Source organism: Salmo salar, chromosome ssa11, assembly GCF_905237065.1.
Source record: "Salmo salar chromosome ssa11, Ssal_v3.1, whole genome shotgun sequence".
Taxonomy (NCBI): Eukaryota; Metazoa; Chordata; class Actinopteri; order Salmoniformes; family Salmonidae; genus Salmo; species Salmo salar.
The window spans coordinates 94,896,040-94,916,892 of NC_059452.1; the positions used below are offsets into that span (position 1 = coordinate 94,896,040).

The window sequence follows — 20,853 nt, forward strand, 5'->3', positions numbered from 1 at the left end:
GGAAGATGGCATCAGATAGAGCCATGACTGGACTATTTTACAGCCACATCTAACGTCAACCCAGATCAGTTGGGTCTGCAAAAGGCTAAATAGTGTATGTGCCTTGTGGAGATTACCCTTATCAACCATACTAGTAGCAGTACTACAACTACAATGAGGGGAGTGTGGCCTCACTAACCCACTGGACATGCCCAGACATTCAGGCCCTGGGTTCTTGTGAACTGGTTGTCTTGTGATAGTTTGTTGGGCTTCCAGCATCAGACCTCAAATAAATAATAAAATGGGGTGCCTCGTTGTGAAGGAAGAGGAGTGGGGTCAATGAGGGAAGTGTATGGTCGAAGTGCAGGCGTGGTCGGGGGCAGAGGGCTTTACCTTTGTGGGGACTGCGTCCACGGCATTGCGCGACTAATTTTCTTCCCCCGTCACACACAACATGGCGTCCAGGGACCCAGGAGCCATTTTAGCTGTAATAATTAGCGAGAAGGGAAAACGTAGCTGGAAGAGCAATAACAGTAACAATGTCATGCACTACAGTTTTAAAACAACACAGAAAGCCATATCAAGGAATATACGTGCAATAAGCAGGTGCATGTTATCATGGTAACCAGAAAGAATGAGATAACAATTTAAAATGTTCCTATCAGAAATGAAAACCAATCCATAACCAACTGTAGTCTACAGCTCACTTCTACATCCAAAAACTGTGACGCAGCAAGGCTACAAACATTTTTCATTCTAATGATAGGATTGCCTTCAACTGTTCTTCTGACACCCACAGCGACAAACTCTAACAAACATTGCCATGAGGTTTGTCGCATGTTCTGAGGTAGGTGTAATGAAGACCTAGGCTGAGACCAAGTGGTAGAGCCCAATTGAGAACAGTTTGAAATGATCTTGTCATAGTTCATAGGAATGGGATAATCAAGAATGTTTAAAGTGTTTCCCTTCAGACGTGAAAGGTTGAAATAATTTGTAAATCCTTTGAAAAAAAACATGGAAACGATTTAATATCATGTTTAATCGCATGTCTAATAATTAACCCGATATGGAAAACATTTCCTATTTTAAATTATAAAAAAATACAGCCGCATGTTTTATTCTCAAACCAAATCACTCCTACTTTTATTACTTAAGCTTGAGGCTTAAGGTTTTAATAGGTTACATACTGAATAATAGAAACCAATATGTCTCCATCAAACCTGGACAGCCTAATGGCTCCCTTTAAGATAACTAATGAATTTGATGGTCCAATTGAAGTAAATACGCTCACAGAATATTATGATCAGGATCGCACAGGAAGTTCACTTAAACCAAAAGAAAACAAAGAAAAGGAAAATGTTTGTCCTGTACACGGTCAAACCACACAATGTACTGTGTGTGAAAAGCCCACTAGTTTTTGTCCTTTGGAGAAAAGGTGAGGCCCAAAATGGCAGTTGATTACCCTCAGATCCTGAAAGGCATGCTTAAAGGAAGCCCTCTGCATGCACTTGCCACCAGCAGGGCTTTCCACATTTCCATTTAAACCAAACAGAGGTGAAACCAGTTAAGTCACTAGGCTAGAATTCATGGTATAATAATAGAAAGCATTCATGCATCACTGTCTGCAAATAAAAAAACGAGTTCCCCAGAAAATGCGAGTTTAAAGCTAGCCTGTCTAATCTTAAAGTGGTTTGCTTAGTTGGATTTCTATTTGATGCATTTGATCAGTTCCAACGGGAGGTCATGTGAGACGTGGGGAGGGACTACATTCCCAGAGAAAAGTGAGTTTTGCTTATCACTCCAGCAGAGACGTGTAATGTTGTTGCAGCAAAGCGCTCGGGTCTCTCTCCCAAAGCCCCAGACATTATGGAGAGAAAGTTTGATGACTGAGGTGTGAATGTGTATTCCTGTGATTGTTATAAAAAGTGAAGGCATCATGCTTAAATTGATCCCCTAGAATGTTTACAAGTGTCCACACATACAGTCACACTGGTCCTCATGTCCAAATTAGCCTATATGTAAAGATACTTTGCCCCTTGCTTTCCATATTTAAAAAAAAAAAAGCTCTAAAACCTATAACCATTTTATTAACCAAAGATCTACATACGCTGGAACATATCGGAACAGTGACTTTTCATATCAAGGTCTTCAATGAAGGCAATATAAATTTAAAAAACGAAATCTGGCCAATGGAAAAATTAAGCTCGAAACTATATACACAACATGGCCAAAAGTATGTGGACACATGCTCGTCAAACATCTTATTCCAAAATCATGGGTATTAATATGGAGTTGGTCCCCCCTTTGCTGCTATAACAGCCTCCACTGTTCTGGGAAGGATTTCCACTAGATGTTGCTTCTATTCAGCCACAAGACATTAGTGAGGTCTAGCACTGATGTTGGGCGATTAGGCCAACATCCCAAAGGGATGGGTTAAGGTCAGGGCTCTGTGCAGGCCAAGTTCTTCCACACAGATCTCGACAAACCATTACTGTATGGACCTCGCTTTGTCATGCTGAAACAGGAAAGGGCCTTCCCCAAACTTTTGCCACAAAGTTGGAAGCACAGAATCGTCTACAATGTCATTGTATGCTGTAGCATTAAGATGTCACTGGAACTAAGGGACCTAGCCGTGAAAAACAGCCCCAGACTATTATTCCTCCTCCACCATTTGAGTAGGTAGCGTTCTCCTGGCATCCGCCAAACCCAGATACGTCCGTCAGACTGCCAGATGGTGAAGCCTGATTCATCACTCCAGACGTGTTTCCACTGCTCCAGAGTCCAATGGCGGTGAGCTTTACACCACTCAAGCCAACGCTTGGAATTGCGCATGGTGATCTTAGGCTTGTGTGCGGCTGCTCGGTCATGGAAACTCATTTCATGAAGCTCCCGACAAACAGTTCTTGTGCTGATGTTGCTTCCAGAGGCAGTTTGGAACTCGGTAGTGAGTGTTGCAACCGAGGACAGATGATTTTTACGCGCTTCAGCACTCGGCGGTCCTATTCTGTGAGCTTGCGTGGACTACCACTTCGCGGCTGAGCCATTGTGCGCGCAATTTTATACACCTGTCCACAACGGTGTGGCTAAAATAGCTGACTCCACTAATTTGAAGGGCTGTCCATATACTTTTGGCCATGTAGTGTATGTGAACTAATGGCTAATTTGGATGAGCTAAAGTCACCTTGAGGACAGAGGCAAGGCTCTGATTTTAAAAAAATGCATGGATCGATTTGGGTGCTTCCTTCATTGCTCAAAAATATACACATTTATTTTACACAATATATTTCAACTAGGCTTTTAACAAGGCACTCCTCTGGTATGGATTAATATTCTCGCATATTTGACAGTTTCTGGGACGGGGATGTGTAAGGAAGAGCTGTCATTACAGAGCCCCAGTACGCATCACAACCATACACTTCCTTAAAACCATAACGACTTCACAATACAGATTACTGCATTATGGGGCAGCGTTCTTATCAAAGCAAAACCAGGCATACTATAAAGTGAAAAATCAACTAGTCAGAATTGTGTTTAGAAAAGAGATGCAAAACAGGGGAATTATAAATGGGCAAACTTGCAGTGATGCACATTTGGACCACAACTACATCACTCAAAACCCACACATTCACACACACACACACACACACACACACACACATTCACACTGCAATGTAAAGGGTTATCGGTGCTCTGGCATGTGGGAGTAGTCAGGGCGGCGGAGGAGGGGCTCCTTGTGTGATGGAGGCGGTTCATACGCTCTAGCTGGGGCGTAGGTAGCAGGCGCTTCCAGGTTGTGGGCCTCCGTCGGGGGCGGGGCCTGCATGGGCATCTGGTAGTTGGGCATTGTGGGGGGCATCTGGGTCGGGGCTGGAGGAGGGTAGCCATATTGGTACTGCTGGTACTGTTGTTGGTACTGCTGGTACTGTTGGTACTGCTGGACCTGCTGATAGTACTCTGCATAGCATCTGAAGTTGAGAAAAGAGAAAGGCTGTTGAACATGTTTGATCTGCTTCAAAATAACAAAACTGCCCCAAACGTGCATCATGTACCTGGCAATGGGGTCTCTATCAGCAGCCGGGTCCTCTGGTCGGCCGGGTGGCGTTGGGAGGAGGGCGCGGCGTTTGGGGCGTGGCTGGGGGAAGGGCTGGGGCACAGGGTCAGGCAGCAGTGGGGTGGAGCGGCGTACTGGGCTGCGGTCCCTGTCCCCTGACTTAGTCCCCATCTGCTGCTCAGCTAGAACCTGCTGGCCCTGCTGGAAGAAGCGGGCCCGTGCTGCCTCAAAGATGGCCTGGGCAGTGGGTTCTGCACCCCCCATGGAGCCATAGGCTGAGCTGGCGTTGTAGAGGGCCGAGGCTCCACCGTAGGCCGGGTTGACAGCAGCCTGGGCTGACGGTGCCTCTCCAGCTGTGGGGTCGTACTGGTTACTGTAGCCTTCTGCGTCCGGTGTGGCTGAATTCTGATAGCTGGCGGCCTGGTTGGCTATAGAGTCGTATACCTGATCCGCTACAGAGCCGTACACCTGGCTGGCGAGGGCACCGTAGACCGCAGGGCTCACTGGAGTACCATCTGTGGCGCTGGCTGCCGTCATGCCCTTTAGTGCAGCGTATGTGGGATCAAAGCTCGTTGTGTTGTAGACAGAGTTGTGCAAGCTCTGCTGCACCTGAAGAGGCAGACCTGCAGCTGCAGCAACGGCAGCAGCCAGTACAGCAGCCTGACTCTGGTGGTGCTCCATATGAGGGTTGATGGAGGGGCTTTCAGTGGCATAGTGACTCATGACGGGGGCCTTGGCTGTAGTTGTGGTGGGATTACTGGGCTGCACATTGGAGAGCTCCACAGAGAGCGGTCGGCCTTTGAAGGTGGTCCCATGGAGAGCCTCAATAGCCTGCACTGCATCCTCCTTCCGCTCCATGTGTACAAAGGCATAGCCCGCAGAGGAGGAGAGCCTCGCTGTAACCAAGCACAGGATGACAAGACAGTCAGCTAATGAAAGTAACCACTAACCATGTTTACCATCCAACCATTCTGATGAGTAAAGTACCGGTCTGATAAAACTCACCATAGGCCTGATGGAAACGGCAAAATTGTCTTAACTTCCCTAAATGTTGACAAAACACATTCGACAGGATTGTATAAAAGCTATTTTATGGTGAAATATAATGTGACAAACTGTGGTGGATATGCTTTTTTTTGCATAGTTGTTGCTAGAATAACCATCATATGGAAGTAAACTTGCACTCATGCTATGTTGTGCGGTCTTCCTACTACGAGGCGAAAAAAATTCAGTTTATTAACAGACAAAATAAGTTATGATGAACCTGATGAGCTTGATGCTTATTTCCAATACATTTCAAAAGGTCTTAATTTGGATGCTGGTGACAAAGTGATCAGTGCTTGGCTGTCAATTACATTTAATTGACCAATAAATATTATCTTCCTCTTAGCCATATTCTCATGTACCCTGTGTGTTGTATCTGCGAGCAATAGGCTAGAGTGCACGTTCCAAGACCACCATGGACAAATGTACTGTTTATCCGAAGAGTTTGTGCCAAAACCATTGACAGAGTTAAGATACAGAACAAAGTGTTTATATGCATGACGTCATTACACACAGTTTTGTATCCTCAACAGACCAATTTGATAAAAACACCCGTATCAGTATAATTTGAATACCGGTATTTGCTTAAAAATCTTTTGACAAGTGGATGGGGGGGTAGAGACTCACCTTTGACCTTATCACACTCCAGAACTTTCCCAAAGGTCTGAAAGAGCTCTTGCAGGTCCTCAGCAGAACACATGGCACTGAGGTTCCCCACAAACACCTTGGTGGAATGCATGGGCCTTCCGCGGGACTCTTCAACCACCAGGTTGCGGCCACGGAACTCCCGTCCATTCAGTTCTCTTATGGCTAGATCAGCAGCACCATCTCCCTGGAGATGGATGAAGGCAAACTGCCTGAGTACACTGCAGGTGACCACCTGTCCATATGGCGCAAAGAGCTGTGTCAGGTCCTCCTGAGAGGTGTCCAAAGCCAGGTTCCCCACAAAGAGCTTTATAGCTTCGTTCTTATCCGTTGACTCCATGGTTGGGTACACCTGGGGAAGGAGCAGGGTGTCAGTGACCTAGCTAGCTAATTTAAGTTTATATTTTAGCTGATGAAATAACTGTAAAGGGACGTCTAAGAAAAACCGCATGCAACCACTATAGGCAAATCATGAATATAGTAGTTTAATAAAACGTGACATGTAACTAAGAATAGTTTAACGCATAAAGCTAAAACTAGTCCATGGTCAACATTAGAAAACCTAGCTAGCAAGCTAACGTTAGTTTCCCCCTCCCTTCTCGAGTCGAGGTGGCATCAATTCGGTGATGCTTGGCAACACCCGATCGGGAAACACGAGATGTTCATATAGTTACACGAAATTGCTGTACTATACAAACATTAGTTGGTCGTGGTGTGATCAGATTTATTCTGGCTCGCTAGCTGGCTGGCTGGCTGGCTAGCTAGCTAGCTAAATGATCAATTCGGCGCGGATTAGAGTTAGCTTACTGGCTAGCTAAACTAGCCATTTTGCAGTGTTGAAAAATAATGTTCAGAAGCAGTTTAACTAATTACATCTATTTGCAACTATTTAGAGCATTATGCAAATGTTTATATCACACTGTGCATTCATAAAAGTTGCCGAGTTAAACTAAAATTACTAAAGTTTACACAGACAAAAAATAAGCACACTGTGCATCCATCTTACCTAACGCGGTGCAATATTTCCTATGACCACCTCCGGTTCCGCGCTTTGAGAGAGTGACGTATGATATTTTCAACAAATCACCAGAGCAGAACTCTGGTTACATGTAAACGTTCATGGTAGGCGGATTACACAATGTTGGCTACAGTCTTTTTCTACAATGTAAATGACCATGTTGTTTGAGTGACGTGTACAAGGCTACCACTGAGTGTTACAACCATAGTGATCCTTGTACTCGAATTCCTAATGTTACGCTTTCAACCATTACTTCTTGTTGTTGCATTTGCCTGGCCAGTGATGTCAATCCTTGTCTCTATAGTATCAAATTAAACAGACATTTACATTTCAATAAATAGGCTGTTGTATGTCTGTAAAATATGTTAATAATTGCAACCTAATTTGGTTGCAATGGTGGTGACCACTCGGAAGTTTAAAAATAATTGATGCAGATTAATTGTCTAGCCCTCCTTCACAAAGTACAGAATACAGATAGATTGTAATTGTTTTCTAGAGGTGAATTTCCCTTTCACAATACTGTATTTAGGGAATACATTGTAATTGTGTTTAAGAGGCGAAATTCCCTTTGAAAATACTGTATCAATTGAATTTCCGCAACGTGGTGACGGGCGCACGCGTATTTAACCTTGGTTCAGGTTTGTTTCTCCCAAGTGTGAATAGAAAATATAAGGAAGACAGCAGAGGAGTGCCAGGAACTTCTGAAGCACAGCTTCACAGAGATCTCTGCCTGGAGAGTCCCAGACAGACAACATGGCATATCCAGAGATCTAGGACTATTACATGTCTCTATACTTTTGAAGTTTTAATGGCATTCTGAAATTCAGGGATCAAGTGGGATTTACAGTAGGCTATTCAGAATAATCTCTGTCACATTTAAGGACGACAGGGGATCGGGAGATGAAGGTAAATTATGTCATGTTCCCATTTATTTGAAAGTGTAAAACGAGAAACAGTTGTGAATATTTGTATGATTAGTGAAATCACGAGACCTGGCACTCATTAACTGAAGGTATGCAAGAAGACCGCAGATCAAGGAGGTGCCGCGCACAGAGTGGTACAGACCGAGAAGCACGCAAGGCAAAAGATAAGACGTGGAAACAAGTATGTTGGAAGTCCATACAATGTCCACAAATAGGATGCTGTAATGTTATTATTTATACAAATTAAATACAAAATACATTTGTTCAATTTACTGAATGAAGTACCCTTTGATATCATGGTCAGTTATTACAATATAGTAAACTGTTATTTATGGAAGAAAAGAAAATCACCACTGGTTCCACAACATAAGAGCAAAATAACGCCATTAATTAACTCATTTTAAACTACTTGTTTGGCACTACACCTCATGTTATTCTAGCATTTCGCTACACCCTCAATAACATTTGGTAAACACGTGTATGTGACTAATAAAATTCGATTTTGATTTGATATTGTTTATTCAGATCCTGGCAGGTCATTACACCTTCATGTTATTCTAGTGATACTGTATATTCAGATCCTGGCAGGTCATTACACCTTCATGTTATTCTAGTGATACTGTATATTCAGATCCTGGCAGGTCATTACACCTTCATGTTATTCTAGTGATACTGTATATTCAGATCCTGGCAGGTCATTACACCTTCATGTTATTCTAGTGATACTGTATATTCAGATCCTGGCAGGTCATTACACCTTCATGTTATTCTAGTGATACTGTATATTCAGATCCTGGCAGGTCATTACACCTTCATGTTATTCTAGTGATACTGTATATTCAGATCCTGGCAGGTCATTACACCTTCATGTTATTCTAGTGATACTGTATATTCAGATCCTGGCAGGTCATTACACCTTCATGTTATTCTAGTGATACTGTATATTCAGATCCTGGCAGGTCATTACACCTTCATGTTATTCTAGTGATACTGTATATTCAGATCCTGGCAGGTCATTACACCTTCATGTTATTCTAGTGATACTGTATATTCAGATCCTGGCAGGTCATTACACCTTCATGTTATTCTAGTGATACTGTATATTCAGATCCTGGCAGGTCATTACACCTTCATGTTATTCTAGTGATACTGTATATTCAGATCCTGGCAGGTCATTACACCTTCATGTTATTCTAGTGATACTGTATATTCAGATCCTGGCAGGTCATTACACCTTCATGTTATTCTAGTGATACTGTATATTCAGATCCTGGCAGGTCATTACACCTTCATGTTATTCTAGTGATACTGTATATTCAGATCCTGGCAGGTCATTACACCTTCATGTTATTCTAGTGATACTGTATATTCAGATCCTGGCAGGTCATTACACCTTCATGTTATTCTAGTGATACTGTATATTCAGATCCTGGCAGGTCATTACACCTTCATGTTATTCTAGTGATACTGTATATTCAGATCCTGGCAGGTCATTACACCTTCATGTTATTCTAGTGATACTGTATATTCAGATCCTGGCAGGTCATTACACCTTCATGTTATTCTAGTGATACTGTATATTCAGATCCTGGCAGGTCATTACACCTTCATGTTATTCTAGTGATACTGTATATTCAGATCCTGGCAGGTCATTACACCTTCATGTTATTCTAGTGATACTGTATATTCAGATCCTGGCAGGTCATTACACCTTCATGTTATTCTAGTGATACTGTATATTCAGATCCTGGCAGGTCATTACACCTTCATGTTATTCTAGTGATACTGTATATTCAGATCCTGGCAGGTCATTACACCTTCATGTTATTCTAGTGATACTGTATATTCAGATCCTGGCAGGTCATTACACCTTCATGTTATTCTAGTGATACTGTATATTCAGATCCTGGCAGGTCATTACACCTTCATGTTATTCTAGTGATACTGTATATTCAGATCCTGGCAGGTCATTACACCTTCATGTTATTCTAGTGATACTGTATATTCAGATCCTGGCAGGTCATTACACCTTCATGTTATTCTAGTGATACTGTATATTCAGATCCTGGCAGGTCATTACACCTTCATGTTATTCTAGTGATACTGTATATTCAGATCCTGGCAGGTCATTACACCTTCATGTTATTCTAGTGATACTGTATATTCAGATCCTGGCAGGTCATTACACCTTCATGTTATTCTAGTGATACTGTATATTCAGATCCTGGCAGGTCATTACACCTTCATGTTATTCTAGTGATACTGTATATTCAGATCCTGGCAGGTCATTACACCTTCATGTTATTCTAGTGATACTGTATATTCAGATCCTGGCAGGTCATTACACCTTCATGTTATTCTAGTGATACTGTATATTCAGATCCTGGCAGGTCATTACACCTTCATGTTATTCTAGTGATACTGTATATTCAGATCCTGGCAGGTCATTACACCTTCATGTTATTCTAGTGATACTGTATATTCAGATCCTGGCAGGTCATTACACCTTCATGTTATTCTAGTGATACTGTATATTCAGATCCTGGCAGGTCATTACACCTTCATGTTATTCTAGTGATACTGTATATTCAGATCCTGGCAGGTCATTACACCTTCATGTTATTCTAGTGATACTGTATATTCAGATCCTGGCAGGTCATTACACCTTCATGTTATTCTAGTGATACTGTATATTCAGATCCTGGCAGGTCATTACACCTTCATGTTATTCTAGTGATACTGTATATTCAGATCCTGGCAGGTCATTACACCTTCATGTTATTCTAGTGATACTGTATATTCAGATCCTGGCAGGTCATTACACCTTCATGTTATTCTAGTGATACTGTATATTCAGATCCTGGCAGGTCATTACACCTTCATGTTATTCTAGTGATACTGTATATTCAGATCCTGGCAGGTCATTACACCTTCATGTTATTCTAGTGATACTGTATATTCAGATCCTGGCAGGTCATTACACCTTCATGTTATTCTAGTGATACTGTATATTCAGATCCTGGCAGGTCATTACACCTTCATGTTATTCTAGTGATACTGTATATTCAGATCCTGGCAGGTCATTACACCTTCATGTTATTCTAGTGATACTGTATATTCAGATCCTGGCAGGTCATTACACCTTCATGTTATTCTAGTGATACTGTATATTCAGATCCTGGCAGGTCATTACACCTTCATGTTATTCTAGTGATACTGTATATTCAGATCCTGGCAGGTCATTACACCTTCATGTTATTCTAGTGATACTGTATATTCAGATCCTGGCAGGTCATTACACCTTCATGTTATTCTAGTGATACTGTATATTCAGATCCTGGCAGGTCATTACACCTTCATGTTATTCTAGTGATACTGTATATTCAGATCCTGGCAGGTCATTACACCTTCATGTTATTCTAGTGATACTGTATATTCAGATCCTGGCAGGTCATTACACCTTCATGTTATTCTAGTGATACTGTATATTCAGATCCTGGCAGGTCATTACACCTTCATGTTATTCTAGTGATACTGTATATTCAGATCCTGGCAGGTCATTACACCTTCATGTTATTCTAGTGATACTGTATATTCAGATCCTGGCAGGTCATTACACCTTCATGTTATTCTAGTGATACTGTATATTCAGATCCTGGCAGGTCATTACACCTTCATGTTATTCTAGTGATACTGTATATTCAGATCCTGGCAGGTCATTACACCTTCATGTTATTCTAGTGATACTGTATATTCAGATCCTGGCAGGTCATTACACCTTCATGTTATTCTAGTGATACTGTATATTCAGATCCTGGCAGGTCATTACACCTTCATGTTATTCTAGTGATACTGTATATTCAGATCCTGGCAGGTCATTACACCTTCATGTTATTCTAGTGATACTGTATATTCAGATCCTGGCAGGTCATTACACCTTCATGTTATTCTAGTGATACTGTATATTCAGATCCTGGCAGGTCATTACACCTTCATGTTATTCTAGTGATACTGTATATTCAGATCCTGGCAGGTCATTACACCTTCATGTTATTCTAGTGATACTGTATATTCAGATCCTGGCAGGTCATTACACCTTCATGTTATTCTAGTGATACTGTATATTCAGATCCTGGCAGGTCATTACACCTTCATGTTATTCTAGTGATACTGTATATTCAGATCCTGGCAGGTCATTACACCTTCATGTTATTCTAGTGATACTGTATATTCAGATCCTGGCAGGTCATTACACCTTCATGTTATTCTAGTGATACTGTATATTCAGATCCTGGCAGGTCATTACACCTTCATGTTATTCTAGTGATACTGTATATTCAGATCCTGGCAGGTCATTACACCTTCATGTTATTCTAGTGATACTGTATATTCAGATCCTGGCAGGTCATTACACCTTCATGTTATTCTAGTGATACTGTATATTCAGATCCTGGCAGGTCATTACACCTTCATGTTATTCTAGTGATACTGTATATTCAGATCCTGGCAGGTCATTACACCTTCATGTTATTCTAGTGATACTGTATATTCAGATCCTGGCAGGTCATTACACCTTCATGTTATTCTAGTGATACTGTATATTCAGATCCTGGCAGGTCATTACACCTTCATGTTATTCTAGTGATACTGTATATTCAGATCCTGGCAGGTCATTACACCTTCATGTTATTCTAGTGATACTGTATATTCAGATCCTGGCAGGTCATTACACCTTCATGTTATTCTAGTGATACTGTATATTCAGATCCTGGCAGGTCATTACACCTTCATGTTATTCTAGTGATACTGTATATTCAGATCCTGGCAGGTCATTACACCTTCATGTTATTCTAGTGATACTGTATATTCAGATCCTGGCAGGTCATTACACCTTCATGTTATTCTAGTGATACTGTATATTCAGATCCTGGCAGGTCATTACACCTTCATGTTATTCTAGTGATACTGTATATTCAGATCCTGGCAGGTCATTACACCTTCATGTTATTCTAGTGATACTGTATATTCAGATCCTGGCAGGTCATTACACCTTCATGTTATTCTAGTGATACTGTATATTCAGATCCTGGCAGGTCATTACACCTTCATGTTATTCTAGTGATACTGTATATTCAGATCCTGGCAGGTCATTACACCTTCATGTTATTCTAGTGATACTGTATATTCAGATCCTGGCAGGTCATTACACCTTCATGTTATTCTAGTGATACTGTATATTCAGATCCTGGCAGGTCATTACACCTTCATGTTATTCTAGTGATACTGTATATTCAGATCCTGGCAGGTCATTACACCTTCATGTTATTCTAGTGATACTGTATATTCAGATCCTGGCAGGTCATTACACCTTCATGTTATTCTAGTGATACTGTATATTCAGATCCTGGCAGGTCATTACACCTTCATGTTATTCTAGTGATACTGTATATTCAGATCCTGGCAGGTCATTACACCTTCATGTTATTCTAGTGATACTGTATATTCAGATCCTAGCAGGTCATTACACCTTCATGTTATTCTAGTGATACTGTATATTCAGATCCTGGCAGGTCATTACACCTTCATGTTATTCTAGTGATACTGTATATTCAGATCCTGGCAGGTCATTACACCTTCATGTTATTCTAGTGATACTGTATATTCAGATCCTGGCAGGTCATTACACCTTCATGTTATTCTAGTGATACTGTATATTCAGATCCTGGCAGGTCATTACACCTTCATGTTATTCTAGTGATACTGTATATTCCAGTCCTGGCAGGTCATTACACCTTCATGTTATTCTAGTGATACTGTATATTCAGATCCTGGCAGGTCATTACACCTTCATGTTATTCTAGTGATACTGTATATTCAGATCCTGGCAGGTCATTACACCTTCATGTTATTCTAGTGATACTGTATATTCAGATCCTAGCAGGTCATTACACCTTCATGTTATTCTAGTGATACTGTATATTCAGATCCTGGCAGGTCATTACACCTTCATGTTATTCTAGTGATACTGTATATTCAGATCCTGGCAGGTCATTACACCTTCATGTTATTCTAGTGATACTGTATATTCAGATCCTGGCAGGTCATTACACCTTCATGTTATTCTAGTGATACTGTATATTCAGATCCTGGCAGGTCATTACACCTTCATGTTATTCTAGTGATACTGTATATTCAGATCCTGGCAGGTCATTACACCTTCATGTTATTCTAGTGATACTGTATATTCAGATCCTGGCAGGTCACAGTTGTTTTTTTGTCAGTTATACAATAGTCTCATTGGGTCAGTCGTATGAGGTTCAATAGCAGGCTTCAGAATAGGCTATTCATTCTGGACATGTTTTATTGCATTAAAAATATGAATACACATTTAAGCTACTGGTTTAAATTTTAGACCTGTACCTCTCAATTGTTTGCTGGGTTAGATTAGCATTTTCACACACTTCTCTGTAGGTTTGGAGAGTGTTTTCACCAAGTCTCACCAAGTCTAAACTTGCCAGGCTTCTATGGTGTTTTAGGCTGAGGGGCATATATACAGCAGCAGCCAATCCCTGGAAGGAAGTTGGAGGTGATAACAGCCTGTGCACATAACTACCTCTGTCAAAATATAGCCACACCTTCTCATATTCAAAGGGTTTAAAAAGCTAAGACAAAATTATACTTCAAGTTCACTGTTTAGGGTAGGATCCTTAGGATATGTGCACACACTAGAGCCACACACACTAAACACCCTCCCGTGTGGTGAGTCGTACTCAGTTGATGACATACTCAGTGAGATTACTCAGTGAGAGGAAGGAATAGGGTTTGGGAGTTTCCCAAAAGGACAGAGAAGTAGTGGTCAGCACAGAACCGAGAACATATGACATGATGCATGCTGGTGTTACCAGAACGGAACAGGAAGGGTACTGATTATGAAGCATTAGTCTGAGGAAGAGCAGAACCACAAAGAATGTGTATTCTCTTGCTGGTGTTTTACCTTCAATGGGAAGCATCATTGTGGCAACATAAAGCATAACCACATGGTGTACAGATACCATATAGTACCCGTGCTATATACTGTATGTCTCTGTTCCCCAGATGCAGGAGGACCCAGTGTATGATTTCCCTGAGCCGGTAGGGAAGCCGGTAGGAGAGAGGCGAGCTTGTACTCAGCGTAGCTCCCTGAAGAGCATCAGTGTGCTGGACCGTCTGCTTCTCACACACCCTGTCTGGCTGCAGCTGTCCATCAACTCTGCTACCGCTCTGCACATCCTACAGAGGGAGCCACCTGGGGTGAGACCAGTGGAGGCTGCTGACGGGAGGATGGCTCATAGTAATGGCTGCAATGGAGCAAATGAAATGGCATAATTTTGTTTGATGTATTTGATACCATTCCACCTATTCCACTCCAGCCATTACCACGAGCCTGTCCTCCCCAATTAAGGTGCCACCAACCTCCTGTGAGAGGGACGCACACCGCACACAAACCACAACCTAAGTTTGCATATATCTGTCTCTCTGCAGACCTTTCTAGTGCGCAGGTCCAACACCTCGCAGAAGAAAGTGCTGTGTGTCAGGCTTGCAGACGACTACCTCCCCTCCTTTTTCAAACAATTTGTCATCCAGGAATTGGACTCCAGTGAGTGTTGAAAGAGAAAGCCAGAGATGTTCCATATCCAGCCCGTTGCAGTGAACGATGAGGGTCTTACTAATGATCTTATCCTTGCTTCCCCATCTCCCTTCCATTCACAGCTTTCTCCTTGGAGAGAGCTGCTATCAGTTTCCCTGACCTCTGCAGGCTCATCGCCTTCTACTGTGTTAGCCGGTATGTTCTACATCACAGTAGAATAGGTTCAGGACCTTTAGACCAATCAGACCTGTCTATAAAACCTACTGTATGTGCTGTCTATTTCAGGGATGTGTTGCCCTTCCCCCTGGAGCTCCCTGAGGCCATAGTCAAGGCTTCATCCCACAAACAGCTGGAGTCCATCTCCCACATGGGAGTGGGTAGGTACCACAGAGTGGCTCAGAGGTCTGATGATCCACCAAGGTCTTGCCCATTGTTGAAATGCTAGCTGCCATTGTGTGCTGTACACAACTTCTCGACAACTCATCTCTAAGTTTCTTCCTAGGTTTCTGCCTTCTATGGAGTTTTTCATAACCACTGTGCTTCTGCCTCCGCGTTCCTTGCTCTTTGGGGTTTTAGGCTGGGTATCTATCTGTGACAACTGCTGATGGAAAAAGGACATTCGATTGATTGATCAAGGATAGCCTTGAAGAATAATGCTGACATAGTTTTGCTTCGTTTTCATTCAGAGTTCTGGAGCTCCCAGCTGAACTTCAGAGGTCCACGCAATGGGCCCCCACCAGTGGAGGAGGCACCACTGCCCCCTAGCCCCACCCCTGAGGATTGTGCCACACCCGAGGAGAGCCCCACCCTGTTTCAAGAGTTCTGCTCCATCCAAACACGCAGCCCCCGGGAGCTGAACTGTGGGGCAGCAGGCCAAGGGGCTCTCTGTTTCATCAACCCACTCTTCCTGCAGTTCCAGACTACACTGCACAGACGCCGCCACCAGTTCAAACGCAGCCTCAAGGTGCGTGTCTCCACTGAGAACTCTAGCCCCTTGTCCCCACCATTTGCTCCTCCCCCTCCCCCACCTCTGCTGGCCAAGAAAAAGAGCAAGAAGGTCCATCAGGCCAGTGGAGCAGTGGAGGCCAGAGTGGAGGGTGAGGGAGGGACAGCACCTGTCCAGGAGGATTCAGACTACTTGCAGCCATGCTTGGTTCTTCCAGTTCTTCCGAAAAAGACCAGGGTCACACCCACACTGTCTCCCACTGCAGAGGAGGATGACTACCATGTGCCCATAGGTCTCCTGCAGGGACTGGGCCAGGAGAAAGGAGGTGAGGGGGTGGATCTCTTGCTGGAGCAGAGATATGCTCCCTCCCTGAGTGAGCTGGACAGCAGCAGTTCCCTCAGCAGCTTGGAGGAGGCAGAGGAGAACTCAGAGAGACCTCCCCTCACCAGGGGAACAAGTAACCCCTCACCCCCATGCACCTCTCCCGCTCGTCAGCACGTCTCAGCCCTGCGCAAGCTTAGTGCAGCCTTTGTGTCGTCCTTTGTGCCTGAGAAGCGCGTGGCGAGGCTGGTGGAGGACCTGTCCCGTGACAAGACGACTGTGTTTGGTGTCCTGGTGCAGGACTTCCTCAGGCAGCAGCGCGAGGTGATCAAGCCTCAGTGCCAGAGATCTGGCATAGAGCTACTGCAGGGCATCCGTCTCTTCCTCTCCCAGGCCAAGACCTTCCTGCTGGACTGTGGAGACCTACAGCCCCCCATTGAGACCATGGTGCATGATGATGAGAAAGGTACAGCAGACATTAGTCAAATAAACTGTCAAAATATGCTCAGTCACTTTAAATACAACCAGTACTAGCATGTTTCCCTAGTGATGATGACATGTGACATTTTATGAATGTGCTTGTTTGTGTGCAGACCTGGTGCTGGAGAAAGCCATGTTCCGCTGTGTGCTGAAACCTTTGAAAGGACAGATAGATGGGACACTGCAAACTTTGCATGAGCGAGACAGCTCCACCCAAAGCATGGCAGAGAGCCTGGCTAAGGCCAGGGGAAAGACCCCGTTGGAGTGTTTTGGAGTGCGGGTGAGAGTGCCGGATGCTGCTGATGTGGAGAAGGTGCGGCAGAAGGTTGCTCTCATGAGGCGGGCCTACTCTCCCATTGACAAGGTTGTGCTGCTCCTGCAGGTGTGCAAGCTCATCTATAAAGCCATGAAGGACAATTCAGGTGAGGGCTTTTCTTTGAGTGAATGTGATAGAGAAATAAACATTACAGAACCAACAGCTGCTATCCCTACCATCGTTGGTCTTGTAATGTCTTGTGTCAACATGGTTGCTTTGTCTTGTCTCCATGAGCAGGCCAGGAGTTCGGTGCAGATGACTTCCTGCTAGCCCTGTCCTATGTCTTAGTACAGTGTAACATGCCTGAGCTGTCTGTGGAGGTGGAGTACATGATGGAACTGCTGGAGTCATCATGGCTCAAAGGGGAGGGTAAGGCTTTAAATGTGAAGTATTTATACTTTAAATGTGAAAATATTTTGAATAGTATGTGATGCCAAATAGCCATTTTGTAATGCTTGTACCAGGTGGGTACTACCTGACCAGTGTGTATGCCAGCCTGTGCCTGATCCAGAGCAAGCCTGAAGTAGTACCCTCCAGTGGGCTGACCCGCGAGGCCAGAGACTCTTTGAAAGACTGGAGCCGGCGCCGGAGCCTCCAGGCGCAAAGCCAGAAAAACTTACGACAGCAACTGGTACGGCTCAATTCATTGATTTATTAGCCCCAATAGTGTATAGCAGGGGTAGGCAACTATACTGAACAAAAATATAAATGCAACAAGCAAACAAATTCAAAGATTTTACTGAGTTACAGTTCATATAAAGAAATCAGTCAATCTAAATACATTTATTAGGCCCTAAACTATGGATTGCACATGACTGGGAACACAGATATGCATCTGTTGGTCACAGATACCTTAAAAAAAAGGTAGATACATGGATCAGAAAACCAGTCAGTATCTGGTGTGACCACCATTTGCCTCATGCAGCGCAACACATCTATCTCCTTCACATAGAGTTGATCAGGCTGTTGATTGTGGCCTGTGGAATTTTGTCCCACTCCTCTTCAATGGCTGTGCAAAGTTGCTGGATATTGGCAGGAACTGGAACACGCTGTCGTACCGTTGATCCAGAGCATCCCAAACATGCTCAATGGGTAACATGTCTGGTAAGTATGCAGGCAAATGGAAGAACAGGGACATTTTCAGCTTGCAGGAACTGTGTACAGATCCTTGCGACATGGAGCCGTGCTGAAACATGAGGTGATGACAGCAGATGAATGGCATGACAATGGGCCTTAGGATCTCGTCACGGTATCTCTGTGCATTCAAATTTCCATCGATAAAATGCAATTATGTTCATTGTCCGTAGCTTATGCCAGCCCATACCATAACCCCACCCACCATGGGGCATTCTGTTCACAACGTTGACATCAGCAAACCGCTCGCCCACACGATGCTATACACATGGTCTGCAGTTGTGAGGTTGGGTCTACGTACTACAACATTTTCTAAAACAATGTTGGAGGCAGTTTATGGGACATTCCTGCAGTCAGCATTCCAACTGCACGCTCCCTCAAAACTTAAGTCATCCCTGGCGACAAAATTGCACATTTTAGAGTGGCCTTTCATTGTCCCAACCCAAGGTGCACCTGTGTAATGATCATTCTGTTTAATCAGCTTCTTGATATTCCACACCTGTCAGGTAGATGCATTATCTTGGCAAAGGAGAAATGCTCACTAAAACGGATGTAAACACGTTTGTGCACAACATTTTAGAGAAATAAGCTTTTTGTGAGTATGGAACATTTCTGGGATCTTTTATTTCAGCTATGAAACCAACACTTTACATGGTGCGTTTATATTTTTGTTCCGTGTAGAATCAGCCACGGGATGATTTTTGTCAGCGGAACAGTTATAATTTGTACACTGCAAATTGACCACAACTAAGCTCAAAAAGAGATTCATTTGGCATATTTTCAAATACAAACTCATTTTTAGCTTAATTCCTTTTGACTTTACTGTCCTTTTTTTAAACCAAAAAACTGAAATATCCCTTTACCCCCTTGCAGGCTAATTTCTGCCTGTTGCCGACCCCCACTGTATAGAATCCCACATTTAGCAGTAATACTGAACAGAAATTAACACACACTCGTCATAACTAATAGATGAGGAATAATATGCCACGGTAGAATATCTCTGTACCCCAAAGCAACAGTAAGGAATGCTTGATACTGTTCTCCTGGGTACATACCTTCTTTTCATTCTATTGCAGAGGTGTGTCAGGGTTCTGTTTCAAGATGGAGAGAACAGCTGGATGAAAACCCTGCAGTGGAGGGCAGGAGTTAGTGAGGGGGCCCTGACCCAGCTCTGTGCTGCTAAATTTGGGGTGGACAACCCAGAACTGTTCAAACTGTACTGGCGGAGTGAGGGGGAGATCAAAGCCCTCCCAGCACAGGCCCAGATCCAGGACCTACAGGGCCAAGGCAGCAGTGGGACACCCCTCATATACCAGCAAGCCAACCAGGATGAACTCAAGGCTCGCAAACTAAATAGAGAGGAGGCGGTGGACTTTATGGGATTACCTTGAGAGGTCCACTTTGGTATCCACACATTATTGACCGATTTTCTTAAACCACTCAACTGCAAGAAATAATTGCTTTGTACTTTATTACTAAACTATTTAACTGAACATTTTTCTGAATGGAGATTGCAGACCAGCCACCCTGTCCAACTTTTCAGATTACCAGACTCGCGCGGCAAATTGGATTGATCTCGCAAATCTAGTGCGAAGGCATTTTAGGAGCATTGCCTCTATAGCTAATACTGGACACGCATTCATTCTTCATCGCGCAGTCTTCCAAACTCCCGACTCCATTTAATGCCAAGATGTTTATATTTATTTGTGATTATACTTTTTATGATGTGTATCATACTTAGTTAGTCTTTGGTTGCGTGAACCTCGTAATGTTATGTGGAAAATACAACTAATGGGACGCAGAATTAAATGTCGATCACACTCGCACAAATGCGACGTTATTTTTCATATTTGCATTTAATTTCTTTCACGAGCAAATGCGAGTGAACTGCTGGCACTTTAGAGCCCACTGAATATCCATTTTATGTTCGCTAACGTTAGCTTGAAACAAATAGTGTTTACCTTTCCACAACACACGGAGTCGAAAAGGGATTTGTCCATGTTTACGTACAACTGACAGTCAACAAACAGAAAGGGCAGACACCGGGTAGCTACGTCCAATAATGATTTATTCATCTCCATGTCCGTTGACACAAACTCCGTACATGTCTGTGTTGCAGCTCGAGAATCGGAATGTTAGATTTACTCTGTGGATTTATGTTTTCTTAAAATGTAACAAAAACCAGGCCCTATTCATTTCTACGTACTTTTAACTCGGATATTGTACATGGACAATGGTGTCGTTGGTACGCAAAATGCAAAGTAATGAGAAATAAATGCAAAGGTCTGTATAAATTATATTCCAATGTGTACCAGTTTAGTATGCAGCTGATTACGCAAGTTATCTGAGATATTTTTCATAACAAAAAA

At 43.1% G+C, this 20,853-nt stretch overlaps 2 protein-coding genes across 3 annotated transcripts; one reads left to right on the forward strand and one right to left on the reverse strand.

The window, feature by feature from the left end:
• Window positions 1–3,221: 3,221 nt before the first annotated feature.
• Window positions 3,222–6,805, reverse strand: rbm14a (RNA binding motif protein 14a). Its single transcript, XM_014129516.2, has 4 exons — window positions 6,726–6,805; window positions 5,702–6,071; window positions 4,029–4,926; window positions 3,222–3,944 (listed from the first exon to the last, which is right to left on the reverse strand). The coding sequence occupies exons 2-4, from the start codon at window positions 6,057–6,059 to the stop codon at window positions 3,659–3,661; spliced, it is 1,542 nt and encodes a 513-aa protein (XP_013984991.1). The 5' UTR covers window positions 6,060–6,071; window positions 6,726–6,805; the 3' UTR covers window positions 3,222–3,658.
• A 546-nt stretch (window positions 6,806–7,351) lies between these two features.
• Window positions 7,352–20,783, forward strand: LOC106563703 (ras and Rab interactor 2). Of its 2 annotated transcripts, XM_014129517.2 has the most exons (11): window positions 7,372–7,643; window positions 7,750–7,841; window positions 14,756–14,950; window positions 15,182–15,296; window positions 15,410–15,482; window positions 15,573–15,664; window positions 15,974–17,020; window positions 17,148–17,456; window positions 17,588–17,719; window positions 17,815–17,981; window positions 19,561–20,783. In XM_014129517.2, the coding sequence occupies exons 2-11, from the start codon at window positions 7,752–7,754 to the stop codon at window positions 19,873–19,875; spliced, it is 2,535 nt and encodes an 844-aa protein (XP_013984992.1). In that variant the 5' UTR covers window positions 7,372–7,643; window positions 7,750–7,751; the 3' UTR covers window positions 19,876–20,783. The 2 variants fall into 2 exon arrangements, with proteins under 2 accessions (XP_013984993.1, XP_013984992.1); XM_014129518.2 differs by lacking the exon at window positions 7,750–7,841 and having other exon boundaries at window positions 7,352–7,643.
• Window positions 20,784–20,853: the final 70 nt, after the last annotated feature.